A 17,104-nucleotide genomic window follows, 5' to 3' on the forward strand; every position below is an offset into this window, starting at 1 on the left:
GGAATTCATTGGACTTGCTTCATTGGATCATCTTACCATTCACAGTTATTTTCTCTTTGTTGCTTGACAAACCGTATCTAATCTACACTATTTTTTAAAAACTTCTGTGGTTATCATAGAATTCCCTTGGTGCATGTGGTACTGAATATTATAATGAAATACAAACATATACATGTTGGTTGCATTCTGTAGCCTAGCACATATGTAATTATGTCAAAGCTGTTATACTTGTTTGGTAAAGCCTAGTTTTAATGAGTGCTTAGCACTGATTAGATGCAGTTTTCTAAATGTTAATTTAAATGGAGTCCATGTGGTAACAGAGTAATGCTGTACTCTTTTTTCAAAGGGAGTTTTCCTTGGTCAGGCCAATAGTTTCTGGAGTCTCTCTTACACTTCATTACTCTTGTGCAGATGCTACATCAATTAAAGGTTGGTACAAAGTAATCTGGAAGAGACTGTATAACTAGGCTCCAAATATTCTATCCTTAGTAACAGACAGCCGTATTATTTAATTCCATATTTGTACCACATCGTATTTTTACTCCTTAGTTTCTTAAAATTGTATGTGCATATTCATATTTTGCTTCAAATTTAGCAATCTTGTTATTATTTCAACTTACTGTAAACCCACAAATCAAATTCTACAAAGCTAATATAAGAAGCACACAAAGCAAGAGAATCTTGGGATGGATGATGACAGAAACGTAAAATTAGGCTGAATTTATTTCTTTTATATTTTGCCAAGTGACTGTAAACAGGGAATAGTCTTGATTTCATTTTTTAAGACCTAATTCTTCTAAGGAGATTAACAATGCTTTCAACATTTTGACTAATTCTGTTACAGTTTGGCTTCTCTATCCAGACAATGGTGAGAATCTTGAAAAACGTATACAGTCTGAGTGCGCACAAGGACAAGTTTTGCTTTGTAAGGATTTTATGGTGCTGGAAAAGGGGATTTACTTGAGTGGAGCTCAGCCCTTGCCATGGCTGCTGTCAATGAAGAGAAAGATACAGGAGTGAGGCACTCATGAGTAGCTATTCTCCATAACTAAGTGTGAGATCAAGATGTACAATTTCCCTTCTGTTTTGCTGCAGGATGTTCCATCACTCCTTTGAAGTGTAAAGCTTTGTATAAGGGGGTTTTCTCTGATATGTGGAGTATACAAGTGAAAAAAACAGAATCAAAGTATGAGGAGGATGTAAGCCAATTACCGAGAGTTAAGGCTGTGATCTTGCTATGGATATAGATAGTGATTAATATAGTCATGGTTCCATTCAGAAATGTATTTTATGGTTTCAGTCAATAGTAACAAATTAGCTGACCTGATATGAATGTTTAGTTTGCATGTGGTTGGTACAGTGAATATGGCATGGGTCATATATACAGAAAATAGGCAGTCATGTAGGTAATTAGAGTCTCACAATGTGTTTGTATGAGTGAGTAAACTAAAGATATTTGGACAACATTTATTTTGTATTTCCCAGCCCTAGATTGCTTTATGAGGTTAATGTGAAGAATTGTGCGTTGGGAGGGGGTGTATACACGTTATGGCTGAAGTAGGTCTTTGTAAGCTTTCGTATAAAATTTTGGTGTTTTTTTCTTTTAATCATGTTAGAGTTCTTGTAATGTCATGTTTACTTCTCCCTTTAGGAGATTGCTCTCTTTGTCTGAGCCTTCAACTTGAGCTGTTTTCCATCAGAGCATCCAGTTTAGCTTGAAGCACTGGTTCTTACACAGTTTATTCATCCTTGGGCATTTTATTTTATCTTAGAGATGAGGATTGGTAGTCCAGGAACAAGGTAATGAAACATGCAAGGTCAGCTACCACAGTAACAACAGTTAGAACTGACCTGACACCAGCAGCACATCTTTTCATCCACACCTTTTATTTTTTCCACATTTCATTATTTTACTCAGAAGAGAAACTAACTAACTGCCTCTTGACTTTTTTACCCTTCCTTGACACTCTTCTGTCAGATGGAAGTCACATCTGTTTCTTACTAGTCATTTGCCCTGCACTTCTAACAGAGAAAATGCTTTATTTTTTTAGCCTTTCGTCTGCTTTGTTATTCATACTGTGATACTTCTCTTAAATACTTTCCAAGATGTGAAATCTAGGGGTTTATCAAAAGCAAAACCGAACCACTTTATTTATCTGAATCTTGTCAGGAATGTCAAGACCGAATGATGATGAGTTTTTATTAACATTAATAAGTTTATAAAGGATTAATCTAGCTAGATGTGTTCAATTTTTTACGCAGTTTAAATATGGAGATGAGGTGATCCAGTAGATCTCAACTCAGAAGAACAGGTGCTTTTGTTAAATAATAAAAAATAGTAAAAGAACCGCCCACCCTCTCTCCTCTACTAAACACCAAACTATGGTATTGGAGTATGGCTGTGTTAAATATTAAATGGCCTAGTTACCCTTAAAGTTTTGCAAAATTAATTCAGACTTTGCTGGATAATAACATTTTTCAGATAGAGTGTGGATTTGAAACAGCAGAAGCTGACATCACTCCCAGGTGGTGATGGGAAGGGCCAGAGGTGCACCTTGCTTGCCTGTAGGTACCAATGTGGCCAAGATGAATGCTGATTCTGAGTCAGGGTTGCTTTGTGACCTCCCTGGCTGGTTTTATGTAATGCTTTTCTTTCTCTTCTTTTGCAAGGGGCAGGGAATGGTAAATGCAAGTCAGATTTTTTTCATTTATTTATTTATTTTTAGTAAAATCCTCTTTCTTTAGAAAGAATAGCCACAAAGTTGTGTTTGTTCAAACTCAGTGAAAAAAAAAAAGATATTCCTTGCCCACCAGTACTAAAATTCTTTCTCCTGAGCTACATCCTCTTTGCCCTGTTTTGAGCCAAACTCAGGACTGCTTCTCTCCATCTTCATCTATTACACATACAGTCTGCTAGTAATTTCTTTTCTATTTTGTTTAGTTAAATCTTGCTCAGGTCTTGCCATATAGTCAGCAGCCTCTCCAGTTTTTTGTTATCTCTGCATAAAAGGGACTTGATTTACTTTACTTAGATTTTTTTTTTTTTAATGTACTCTTTGACACTTTATTAAGCAGTTTCTTATGTAGATATACTTAACACATAGTGTGTTTTGTATGCATATAAACTTTAACCAAGTACATCCCAGGATGCCTAGTGTCTGCCACAAACGTTTTCTATGTGAGTTCATCTTGTAGTATTAGGAATATACAGTACTGTGATGTTGCCTTGTGCCTTTGTACTGGTAATGCTTAGGGTCCATTTCCCTTTTTTGCAGCAATCATTTGGGCAGTCATCCGTTCCCTTCAGGTCCAGGTTTCATCTGAACAGTTGCTGGCTCTGCCTGCCTGTGCCAAAATATCTTAATTTGGGTAGGTGGGTTTACCGTTATAATCTTGGCAAAATAGTAGCTTGAGTGTAAAAATGTCAAGACTACCAGGTGACTTCAAGGCTTCTTTTTTGGGCAAGCTGGGGTAAATTTTGTACCTTCAAGCATTCATTCATTTGGGGTATGTAAGCATGTGTGCATCTCACTGGCTTGTCAAAAGCCTTACTGACAGTTGTGGTGGAGCGTTGGGATTGAGCATCCGAAAGAAATGTAGTTGCTACTTATATTGGAGAAACAAATACAGTTTTAGGGGTTTCTTTGGTTGAGCATCTGGGAAATAACAAGGACAGTGAAATCAATACAGGTGGTGATAAAATTTTAATGACTGCTTTTCAGCATACACAGCGTGTTAGTACTAAGACCTAAACTTGCTAGAAGACACAGGTGAATGGATTCTTTTAAAATGAGCAGCAATGTTTGCTTCTGCTTAGTTGTTGAATATAGGTTTTTTTAACATTAATACATGAAATTGTCATATCTCTTTTTTTTTTTTCCCAGTGTGTTGTTTATTTTATACTTTTTGGAAAGTCTCCTGGTTAACATGCTGGATATATCCCCAAACACTCAAAGAAATATTAAACATATGCAGCAAATTGTTGCAGTTTAAAAGTGAGAGTGAGGGCAGCCTTTTTTTTTTACAAAGGGAAAGAAAAAATATATAAGATCTGAACTTATAAGCCTACCTGAGTTTATTCCACTGAGGGAGGATTATGTGGCACGAGAAATTCTGAGTAGCAGGATAATTCTGTCATTTCAAAGGTGATCTATGGGTCACCCAACCTGCAAAGCTGATGAGGAGAAGGAGCACCGGCCTCCATATGAGGTTCAGCCATAAAGAACTGGGAGCAATAATTTCCTAAACTGTTGCCACCTAATAAACAGATCTGTCTACACTCTGAAGCAGCTCCCACAAGACCTCTGTAACTGATTTTTAGTATTTTCTTTTCAAATAAATGTTTATACACATCTACTCTGGGGCTTATGTTATTGATTACAATGTGACTTGTTATTGTTGAGAACGATTTATTCTTCTAAACAAATAGAACTGAATGATCTTCCATTTACCTAATCTATATCCTTACAAAGTGGATTTCTCCCTTCCTCCTTACCACATCTCCTCCAGGAATTAAGTATTTTTTCCCAGTGTAGGAGACTTAAAAATCCACAAAATTTTTTAAATTTTTTTGATTAAATGTATAAAAATATGTGTCTGCTAATGTAAGTAGGCTCATAGGTGAAGATTTTCACATAGCGGACATAGTTCTGGGCAACCAGCTCTGGGTGGCCCTGCTGGAGCAGGGGGGTTGGACCAGATTCCCTGGAGGTCCCTGCCAACCTCAACCATTCTGCTATTCTGTTAGTAATATATGGATAAATAGCATTAAATTTTGTAACAACTGATGTGAAGAATGTCTGTAATCTGGTTTGAAAGCTCCAACTCTAGACCTTCTTCATAGGTAACTTGTAGATAAAGATAGGATTTAGCTTTAGAGATTTCCTTCGGAAACTTAATTCACTGGCATTTTGCTGATAAAGTCAGAGTTTGGTAACATAGGCAAACAGCATATTTATAGGAATATTGAAGCCTCTAGATGGGTGAATATTTTACATATTTTGGAAACACCTCTAGAGTAGTGACTGAAATGTGAGAATTATGAAGTAGACCTGAAATAAAGGGTTGCAGATATATTATTTCAGTGTACAGATTTACTGCAGAGGATGGCCAGTACTGGAGAGCTGATTATTCAGAGTTTTACCCTAATATTTCAATGTGTATTTCTAAGCTTATTTTAGGATTTAGGACGTGTAATTGTATAACAGTCGATTTCTGATCATTATTGTGGTATCAGAATGGTTCTCAAGTGTCTATTGAGTCTGTCCTCTTGAAACAAAGAGTATTTTTATTCCCTTTTTTTTTCCTGTCTGTGAAACAAAGAGTATTTTTATTCCCATTTTACAGATGGGAAATGAAGGCAATGAATGATTTAATATAGGCAGTATTTGTGAATTTGGGCATACATCTAGATCCTGATTTCTCTTTTTTCCCACATGTGGTTTTTTCTGCTGTATCTGGTTTTATATACAACTTCACTTTAAAAGCATTGACTTCAGCTGCAGCTATAATGCTCAGTACTTCTGCAAGTCAACAGAAAATGAGAAAAAACATTGAAGGAACTTCTCCATTATCTTTTAGCGATCCTGTGATGTCAAATGTAGAATCACTCACGTCAGTTAGCTCTGCATGCAGCGGTGGTAGAAGGAGCCTCTGGAAGGGAAATAATAGTCATGAAACCATCTGCAGCTTTCTAAGAGGAAATAAAGAGTCACTATATCACACTGTGAATGTCAGAGGAACTTTGTGATTTTTTTTTCCCCTTTTTTTATTTCCACAAGGCATAGCTATTCCTAAATGGACGACACTGAACCTTACGTCTAGTGGTGCATATTTTTATTTCTTCTTTGCATAATTTGTGTAAAGTTAATTTTTGGGTTTTTTGGGGTTTTTTTAGTTCTCTTTTGTCTACAAGTAGTGGTTGAAGTCTCAAGTGTACTGAGAACAAATAAATATGCATTGTTTTTATGGTCTCATTGTCTTATTTTTCCTGAAGTCTCTCATATTAGTGCCCTTCAAAATAAATCTCCAGTCTGATGTTGAAATAGTTGAAGTAGTGAATTTTAATTTCATTACCTGTCACAGGGGAAAAAATGCACTTCTTATGAACTGTTCACCTACTGGTTTGTCATTGCTTTTCTTCCCGATAAAGCAGTGAAGGAAGTGTGGTATCAGAGCATTTACTACTGTAATGTCAAAGCACAGCAATGACCTAGAGCTGACACAGAATAGCTTTCCAGACATATAGAATAGTAACAGTCAGATATTCTGATTAGTATAAAAACACTTCATGTATTTTATCGAAAAGTTTCTTTAAAAATAGTAAATAAATCCTTTTTGAGAGTCTGCTAGGGATGGTAGTTAAAGTATTCTTTTTAATAATTCTGTAATAATAACTTATGGAGCTAAGTTGTTAAAACTGTTTTTATTTTCTTTTCACAGCCCACATACTGGGTGGCAGAATTACCAGCCTGATGTGCCCCGGATTCCCACTGCTTGCATCTCTGTGGAAGATGCTGAAATGATGTCACGAATGTCTTTCTGGGGCACTAAGATCGTTGTGCACCTGAAGATGGGGGCTAAGACCTACCCAGACTCTCCTTCCTTTAACATCGTGGCGGAGATAGTTGGAAGCAAGTACCCAGAGCAAGTGAGTGAGAATATACAAGAAGAAACTTATTTTGTTCTTTAAAAATATGAAAACCCAAAGAACAGCCCTTCCTAAGAAATCCCTTAAATGAGTAACCCTTATTCACCTACTCTTTTACATTTCAGGCATCTTGGCTTTTTGGTCTTTTTCAGGTAGCAGGTTTGAAACCACTAGGCTCAGCTCTAATGTAGTAGGATATAGTTTAGAAAACTGTAAGAATTACTGTGTTCTGAGAACAGGGAATTCAACTAAACTGTACACAATTTAACCTCCTCCTTTTTGTTTCGCCGGCTTAAAGCTAACTTTAAATGGTGCCATCTGTGTAGATGTAAGAAGCATGTATGTAAGCAGAAGTGAAATCTTAGCACTGTAACGAATACAGTTATTGTTTTAAATAACAAATAGTAAGTTAAGGTTGACATAATGATTTGTGCTTGGGGTTTGCATCTTCTTCTGTTAATGATCTTCAAGTGGTTCCTTGATCAGGCAAATAAGCCAGGTTCTGCTGTCCAGAAATAAAATTGTTTGCCTGAGTTTTTCCTCAAATGTAAAAGTGAATGCAGGATGTCAGTTTAACTTCTTTGAAGATGTTTTTTCTTGTGCAAATCATTGCTGTGTTTAGCAGGAGTTAGTTTGGAGGGATAAACCATCTGTGCTAAAAAGTATCTACAAATTTTGTTTGAACTGTAGTTCATCCTAAATTGTTGGTTTCCATTTGAAGACTTTTCTTCTTGCTTTCTCTTTTCTTCCAATTTCTTAGCCAAAAATCATACAAACTAAATTCGTGGTGCTGAAGGATTTGTGCCTGGTATGAGATCTTCTATGTCAGCTTACAACATGGAATGATTTTTCTGGCAGTATGGTTTATTGTGAAAATGCTGATGCAACCTGAATTACAACATCACTAGAAATTGCTGCTAGAGTACATCTACTGAGCCGTGATTCTTTTTTAAACATTGTAGTTTTCTAACTTCAATGGAAAATAGGACTGACTATCTCTGTCCTTTAGTCCAGGCATAGCCCTTACAAGATTTTATCTTTTCTGAGATGGTAGTTCTGTAGATCTGGCTTGCGATGTTGAGAGATCCTCCACGTTAGCATGAATGTATGGTTTCAGAAGCTTGATCGCTGGGCAGGGAAAAAGTAACTACCCTCATGGCTGATTGGTTTACATACCATTACCTATGAGTCTAGCTTCATGAAACATGTATTTATCAAGTTAAAGACAATGCCCTAACTTCTAAATTAGGGTACAGTTAATTTAATTTTATGTCGTCTGAATTTTTAGCCATGCTTTTAACCAGCTAATAGGCTATCTTTCCTGAATTATGTTTGGTGTATTTCAAAATTTGACATTTCAATTCAGGTTATGAAGTGTCCAAATGTAACTTTCAAAGATGTGTTAAGGTGCTTGCCTGTCCTTGGTTTTCTCTTTCCTGTCCTGCTCTGTTTCTTTAAGTAATGAAATGGATCGGGATCTCTTCATTTCTTCCACTGAGAAACTCAGTTTTTTGAAACCCTGGGTAAAGACTTATTTACAAGCCCCCTGCTGATGTTAATGGGAGTGGTAGTGGACACACTTTGAAAATGTAACCAAGAAACAGAAAAATAAAACAAGTGAATGTTTAGGTTTTTTAGTATTCAGTTCCTCTTGGAGCCTTAATGGGTGCTTCACCATGCTCATTCCACTGCGTTACTCTGGTAAAAATGGGAAACATCGAGCTATTTAGGCAATAAAATACATTGCAAACCCAAAATCTTACAATACCTTTTGTGCCAAAGTATTTCAAAATGCAGTACAAATCCAGGGGAATAGAAAGGTGCCATTTCCATGGGCCAAAATTTCAATTTAAGTTTTGAATTGAAACAAAAGCAAATCTGGTTCTCTGAACTCTGGGTGAGAAATCAGCAGCGGGTGGTATTGCTCTTACAAAGGTCTAAGGCAAAACAGTTTGAAATTAGGCTGAAGCCTGCACAACATAAGTGGTCACAGGTATTGCAGCAAATTATAACTTAAAAAACGGGAACTTAATTGAAAAAGAGGCTCACTGTAGGATATGGAAGAAGTCTGATGAAAAGTGACACAGTTCGAGATATAACTGCACATTAGGCATGTTTGTGTTCATCTATATATTGACAAGAATTCAATATACTGCTTCATTTATAAATAATTCATTAATTCCTCCTTTGAAATTTTAGTATGCTTGTTAAAAATAATCACCAAGAACCGAAATAATATTTGTCTGATAATTTTATCTGTTAAAGGCAATGTTGAATGTTATTATTAAAATCCTTTAAAGGAGAAAACATTTTATTGATTTTTCAGGGTTTTTTTTGTTTAGTTTGGTTTTGCTTTATTTGACCACTCTTGCAGCATATCCAGTTCAGTTCCTTCTTTTTAAGTCATTTTTCCAAGTGTTTTCTGTGGATTCTTGCATATAGCAATTGAGGGGGAAAAACATTAAACTAGAAAAATGTTAAGGAAAATAGAAAAAAAGTAGTTGAAATACTTCTGACATATTTTCCTAAAAGTTTGCTGTATTTTAGACTTAGTCTTAAAGTCTTGTAATGCGTGCTTTGTTTTGCTGTTGCAAGAAACGTCTGATGTCATCAAAATTGATACTCAGAATTGTCAAATTTGCAAACCTTTGTTTAGGCACCTATGCTTAACTTCAACACCTTTACGTTTCTGAATAACTTAAAGTAGTAAAGAAATGAAATTACTGCTTTGTGAAGCATCAAGCTCTCAGAGATGCATTCGTCTTCAGAAGCGATGATGTGATGTGGGTGCAGATGTCCTGTTGCTTTTTAAGGCAGCTCTGCAACCAAGGCACACAGGTACTTTTGAAAAGTTAAACCATTGATAGTTCAGGTTTCTGTTCTGCTTTATCCTTTCTGTTTGGCCAGACAGTAGCAGTAAGCAAATGCTTTAGCATCAATTGCTCCACCTAACAAAAAAGTACATTGAAACCTACTGTAAGTTGCAGTTTTGCATTACCAAGTTTCCAGGTGGCATAGAAAGCATCTGAACTGAAAAAGGAAATGGGTTTTGTCATGCTGTCAGTAAAGTTCAGTGTCTCACCAATGTCTCTGTTCTGTTCATCTTTGTATTATCTTTTGTATTAAGTTAGGGAAGGGCTGCTCTCCCCACACAGGACCCTTGCTAATGTCAGAGTGGGCATGACCGTGCATGCTCTGAGCAGAGACATCCACCACCCTCGCTGTCAGTCCCTAGGTCCTTGTTTAGTGCTGCTGAGGCCTGAATACCCGTAGGTGCCCAAAGGAGGTGAGCCTGTGCCTATGAGATAATGAGCTCAAGATCAAGCTTTTCTTCCTATAAACAGATTGGAGGCAGTGGGACCAAACATGCTATGACTTTACGCCCTGGCAGCCTTTCTGAGCTTGGGATCCCATTCTCACGCTGTTTAGGACAGCAGCGGGAGCGGAAAACTTGTGAGTTGTGGGACTTCACATATTTAAGCCTGTGTAACTGCTGACAATTGGGCCAAAGAGTTTGTGAAATGAGAAAGGTGTGGTAGCAGAACCTGCTGAGGTCCAGACTATTGCAGGTTGGAGACACTTGCAGTCCATTCCTGACTTTTATCTTGGAGAAGGAGTTTTTGAAGCACGCTGTTGAACCTGGGACCATGCTGTTAGCATCCTTTGTACTGTATTGTGTATTGGTGAGATGTTTTATTTAAACTATGTAAGTAGACACTGGAGGCTGACTGACTGAGAAATTCACAAGTTAACTAATGTGGTTTTCATTTGAAATTCAGGCAGAGCTGGCAGTAAAACATGTTTGTCTTCTCATTTTAATACAGCTGTAACATGATTGGTCTTAAAGTGTAGAAGCAACTGTTCCCATCTCTGGGGAAATGCTATAAATAGTAGCTGTTTCTTGTTAGTCTGGCTTCAATGTACCTAATGTGCCAAACATGGAACCACAAAATACTTGATTAACTGAAAAGGTATCAAAGTGGATAAAGATATAACTCTTCTATAATCCTGACTTCCAGTGTCTTTCTGTATTGTGTGCTTCTTGGTGTGCAGTGCTGTTTTAGTTATCTTACAGTTACTAAGTGATGGGAAAACTGTTTCCTAATTACTCTACAAAGTACATAAATTTAACGGTTGCTCATTATTCTGTGATCTAGCATAAATGCTGTAGAACAGAAACAGAGGAGCTTGTAAGTGGCTTGTTTGGAATCTTGAAGAACTGTTCCAGGAATTCACTCTACATGGCTTTTTTGCCTCCTGTTTCTATGGAGTGCCATATCTACAAAATATACCGTTTGAAAAGTAGCTCTGTTTTGAACACCACGGGCATAAAAGACCATTGGAGCATTTACTGTAGCCCTGAGCCAAGTTTGGATAGCACTTTGAAAGTAGCAGTTCTAGGGATGACCTGAGAAACAGAGATGCTAAGGTAATAGATTGTGAAGTTCTTTACCAATCCATGATTGATGTAACAGAACGTGTTCTACAAAGGAAATAGCAGCTTATTTACTTTTTTATTCTTCTTCCTTTCCCTATTTCAAAAATCAGGCCTCTCAGAATTTGTGATACTGGGCAAAACTCCAGGGAACAAGAGAACATGAAAATTGTCCAGACTTCTGAGCCTGTTAGGCATTCATGCACATAAGGGAGGAAATAATTTGTAGACCAAAAAAAAAAAAACAACCCAACCCCAGGGAAGGAAAAAAAAAAAAGACTTCTCTGAAGATGTGTAATACTCAGTACTATGTTGTTTTATGGCCTGGCATCAGTTCTACATATGTTAACAAAATGTCTATCCATTAGCCCTTTCATGTGGCTTCCAGATATCCCTATGCTCAAACTAAATCATGCATACAATAGAGCTTTGAGTAGGAATATTTTAAGAGCCTGGTGCCATCACATTATGGCTCCATTATCACATTTTCTCCATGTGGATTGTTTTGCTATTCATTCTAAAATGTTGAAGGGTTTGTAAGTGCACTTCTGTGAGCATCTCTCCTGTGACTGTAAGCTGATGCCTGTTGCTGCTAGAATTTAAAAGAATTTAAAAGAATTTAAAAGAATTTAAGAGATGATTATGGAAACTGGGTTTTGAGAGTGCAAGTCCATTACTTCATGATAGTGAACTGATGGGAAAGAAGAAGAAGAAAGAGCAATGGTGAAAAAGAAACAAGAGAAAGGGTGAAGAAGGAACATTGGCATTGTTGGGAAATGTATTTTCTTTGAAGTTTTTGTATCAATATTTGCTGAAAGAAGTAGTACCCTGTGTGTGTGTTTTATTAGTCATAGGACTTTGTACTATTAATTGAGGGGGTTGTTTTTAATAGTGTGCCTCGTGAGAGTGGCAATATTGCTGTCATTTGTTCTTAAACAGAGGTCTTGTGATGAAAACAGACAAATTAATATGAAACTGACATGGAGGAAAATTTTTTTTTATAACTAACTTGACCATTTAAAAAATTTTTTTTCTTTTCTAACTGCCAGAAGGCCTACCAAATTTTAAGACTAAAATGCATGCTAAATTCTGTGGTGTAAAGCCTGGCAAATCTTCTAAAAAATGAATTGCCCGTTTAAAACCCAAGAGCTGACTGAAAGCATTTAATTCTGCTAGGGGAAACTTGGCAATAGTTTGCCTTCTGACTCTGAATGACCGATGCGCCCTAAAGTAGACATTATTTTTGGAAACCTCAGTATCTGGATATGCAACAAATACATCTTAAAAGTCATTTGTACATACGTGGCTGATGTTGTTAAGGGACAACATTTAAAAAGTATTGTACTACTTAGAATGTATGTCTGAAATATCGGCGGAACAAGTGGATGTGTATATGTGGAAGAAAGATTCAAAACAACTCAGTTCTTTTTTAAAATTATTTTCTTGATCTAATTTTGCTGGAAGGTATCAGGTCAGGTTCACCAGTGTAATGTGACCTTTATAACGTTCAGATATTTTCAAAATGACTAGACAATATGTGTAACTGGGCAGCTGAGATTGGGGCGAGGGCTGAGGTGGTAGCAGTCTCTGCTGGTCTTGGAGATCCCTGAAGTTGCTGTGTGTCTCAGCGTGGTGATGGCAGAGCAGAACCAAGGGATGTGCCCCACCAGGTGCGGGCAAGCCAGCAGCTCTTTGAAAGGATCTTCCTCTTGCCAGCTGAGGCACAGTAGCTGTCACTGCATACGAGCTATTGCAATATGAAGAAAAAATGTATTAGCTTTAGTTACCATTGACACCTGGTCTCCACAGGGAGCAGGACCTTCTCAGAGTGTGCTAACTCAACTCACTGGCATGCAACTGGTTATATCCTAGGGTACTGCAGCATCAGGGTGACAGTGACAAGGGATGAGGCCGTCTAGATGACCTTCCTCACTAGAGACAAGTGGAGTTTGGAGGAATTGAGTGCTGCTGTCACCCTGCTATACATGAGCCATTTGAATTCTCTTGATGTAAGCTCAGACAGGGTGCTTTCTGCCTTCCACCTGAGCTTGGGCATCGATATCACCATATACATGACAGTTGGCTGCCTACCGCAGCCCCTTTCTTTCTTTGAATCCAGGCTGGTATCTGCTCAAAGCTACTTGCTAGAACTTTGCTCTATGCACTGCTGTCCAGAGCATTTGGTTGAGTTTCAAATCCTCTACTTCCTAAACTGCAATCAACGAAATTGTGAGACTAGAAATTAAAAAGTAACATTTAGGGTGCTTATTCTGTTGGCCAGCAAATTTATCTGAGCATGCAGTTTTGTAGTCCTTTTGATGATAGGAGGATAAGCGCATACACTGTAATATTTTTTCTTCCCACCCATTCCTTTGTCTCTACTCCCACACAGCAGTTTAAAGAATTACTGTTGGATTTTATTTCGGTAATAATTTACAAATACACATAGGGTTTACAGAATGATTGTGAAAGCTTTTTTTCTCCACATTGAAAAAGTTATTTTCTAAAATTACACTGCAGCCTTCTTGCATTCTGATACACAAAAGTATCTAAAGGGTAGTTCTGGGTTTGGCAGATGTGATACTTGCCTGAGGCATGAAGTAAGAAACCACAGTATTGAGGAGGAAGGAAGAAAGAAACTATATCGTACTTTTCATTAATGAATAAGTAGGTGCCAGAAACGCTAGTGCCAAGCACCAAGGATTAGTTTAAAAACAACTGTTCACTACAGAAGTAGTGAAATAGCTGTAGTAGTATGTTTGTGTGTGTTAGGTGCAGACTATATGCTTGACCTTGTACAGCAGAAGGAGGACTACCAAGATAGTTCTTGTCCTAGTGGTGAGTACAGTGCTAAAAAAATGCATATTTTCCATTCAAGGAAAACTGCATGTCTAAGAGCATGTGGGTTGGTTGTAGAGGGCTGTTTGACACATATTCAGAGGTTCCCACAGATGGGATCAATGTGGAGGAAGACCTGACAGTGAGATTTTAGATGATGGACAGAGCTAACATTGTTAATGGAGTGGAGGGGAAATGCTAAAAGCAGTGAAATGTGAAATGGTCAGATTGGGGCTGAGGTGAAAGGAGGAAAGAACTTGGTCTGCTTAATCACACTGAGATACTGACAGTAGAGGTGTTATTGTAAGAAACAGTGGAGAATTTTCCCTGAGTATCCAGGGAAAATTATTGTAAGCAGCTGAGAGAGACGGTTACGCAAGGATGTAGCAGTGTACCTAGCAGAGTTCGTCATTTTGGTGGGTAGAGAGACAGTGTTCTTGAGAAACACTAAGCCAGCTGCAGAATTGTGGGTAACTAGTTAAGCTTTCAGGCATCGCGTTGCTGCTTTGTGAGAACTACGAGTGGGGAGAGATGGTGAAAACGATAAGGTGACCACAGTTGGCGTGGTCTTTAAGAGAATTAGTCTCAAGACTTTGGTTTGCTTTGTTAGTACATGCTTCAAAATGTTGATATTATTTGTTCTTTCTTCTTTTATACCGTTGTCTCATAGTTTTTTATACAGTTTCATTGGCCTAGAAGGAGTCCCCTAGGCTTCTGAGACCTTAAAGGCCATGCACTTTGCCACGTAAATGAAGTCACAATGATGCAAAAGTATTTATTATGGTTTGGCAAAGCAAAATACACCGTAAAGCACATTATACCAGTAAAAGTTGTTCAAAATAATTGTTCATAAAATGTTAAAGATCTTGTGAGGCTGGCAGGCATAAATCTTAATTAAATGAAAGCATGAGTTTTGTTCATAGAGTTTCTCAAGTATTATCAGTTCTTATACCAACAATATATCATGATGTAATATGTAAGTTATCTAGAATTTCATTGTGCACAAATATAATTCTAATTCATTGTAACAAGTAAATGGAAGTTTTGGACACATTCCTGAATTACATGGTTGACTCTTTTCAATAGTACTTGTCAGAAAAATAAACTGGTTTATGTTTAGGACTGAGATCCCATTTCTTCTTATTGAAGTTGTAAAGAAAAAAAAAAGGACATGTTACAGGGTCTTTAACAGAAAATGTATTTTGTACTACAGGTTCTGTAGGTTTGCTTCTTTATACATGCTGAAAAGTATGTTCCTCACAGTCTACATTTGCGTTTCCCACTAGTTTTTATTCTGTCCTTTATTCCATAGGCTGGTTTACTAATTTGAACAAAAATAAACTAAAATGCATATTCTTCTGGTAGTTACATAGTCCCTTGACATCTGATTTCTATCACAGTGTTTGAATTTACAGCCATCATTGTGAAATATTAGTCTCAAGAACAGTGTACAATGTCCTGGTATAAATTACTCAGAACCTCCCACCCCGCAATGTCCCATTTCATCTAATCATACATACATTATCATATAGAGGGCGGAGAATGGAATAATATCATGATGTAAGATGAAATAGTCTGTAAACCATACTGCTTTAGAAATTGCACCAAATCAGTGTTTTTTCCTAGAGGGCATATAAGCAAATAGAAGTAGGATTTTCCATGTATTTTAAATATTTCAACTCATCGAGGAAGGATATTAATGCTGTCTCAGTACTTTTGTATCACTTAAAATTCTGGGCTTTATTTTTTAATTGTGTGCCTGATCTAATGATCATTGTGCTTAGTTTCTGCTTTTAGTGATGTCAACGGGACAAAGATTTTTCTTGTCCTCTCTGTGTGCCAAGTTTAATGTGATGCTTGTGGGAGAAGGTATTTCAAGAAATATTATTCCTTCACTGTAATGGAATTTGTTGCTGTAAGCTATATATATATATATATATACACACGATAGTTTTAGGACACCACCTTCTGTGGCATGCTGCTCAGCAGAGTAGAGCATATTCTACCATACCAAATGGGAAATGTCTGTGATCCAGCTTCTTGCCAGGAGAGCGATTACTGAGCTCTAAAACGTGATGTCCATCCTCTTTTTTCCTCTTTCAAATAATCAGGAAGAGGACCTGAGATCACATTATTCTTTGTGAAGGAAAGGAAAAACAAGATCTTGAACTGTTGACAAGTATGTTCCTCTCTGTCTTATCTTACAAGCAGATACTACAACTCGTGGTCTGTTCTGCTTGTATGAGTTTATTTCTTGGCATTGTAAACCTGAGGTCTTGGATTTATGTTCTCCACTTCTGCCTGAAGTCCACTGACCTCAGTTTATAAGCTAAAGTGCTCCAGGGATCTGTTCACTTAGCTGGAATTGATGTTCAGATGATACTTATTTGACTGTCTCTTAACACGTTCTGCAAGTTATTCTGCAAGTCTTTCTGGAAGACTGCAGCTGTACATATAAATAAACTATAGTTAATAAGCCTATTTATAGCAAGCCCAAGTCTAATGCTTTTTTTTCTCATTCGTTAGAGTTTCCAACCTTCAAATAAGTTCGACAAAATAATTGCATTGCACCCTTACCCACTAAGTATGGTGCATTTACTTTTTCATTGATTAATTTGGTAGTTTAATTTAAAATTGCCTAGACAAATTTAAATACTGGGTTTCAGCAAAGAGATACAGCTAAGTATAAAGAAATATAAATAAGCTGGCTTTGATAGGTTGGTTAAATTTCAGCAAAATTGATAAGGATAATATTCTAGATTATATGAAAATATATAAGCTTTATATTTTTTTTTATCCGTGGACTTTGTTACGCACACAATTTCCTGCTAGAGATCAATGTAACAGCCCTCGCTGCCATTGCAAAATACCCAGCAAGCCTTTCAGAATGCTTGAGATTATTTGTTGCACAAAGTCTGTGATGGTTAACACTGAAATTACTTCCATTTTCATTTATCTGCAACAGGTTTTTCTGTGAATTAAGAAGAACTCGGGGAATGTTCACAGTCGCACTTCAGTGTGACCTTCTGAAGCAGGTGGTGACTGGACCAGGGTGAGGGAACGAATGGTGTGATTGCAAGTGTTGCCAGGATCACGAAGATAAAGTACTAAATACTCTGGAGGAGAAAACAACAATTCAGAATAATCTTGTCAAATTCATAGGAATCATCAATACTCATCAG

At 37.2% G+C, this 17,104-nt stretch overlaps 1 protein-coding gene across 1 annotated transcript in view; it reads left to right on the plus strand.

Annotated features, from left to right (window-relative positions):
* Nucleotides 1-17,104, plus strand: part of CPQ (carboxypeptidase Q) — a 134,518-nt gene that overhangs the window by 30,734 nt on the left and 86,680 nt on the right. The window contains exon 3 of the mRNA XM_009703855.1: nucleotides 6,442-6,649. Within this exon, the coding sequence (XP_009702157.1) occupies nucleotides 6,442-6,649 (208 nt within the window). The remainder of the gene's footprint in view (nucleotides 1-6,441; nucleotides 6,650-17,104) is intronic.

The sequence above is a fragment of the Cariama cristata genome, unplaced genomic scaffold (genome assembly GCF_000690535.1).
Source record: "Cariama cristata isolate BGI_N322 unplaced genomic scaffold, ASM69053v1 scaffold8027, whole genome shotgun sequence".
Taxonomy (NCBI): Eukaryota; Metazoa; Chordata; class Aves; order Cariamiformes; family Cariamidae; genus Cariama; species Cariama cristata.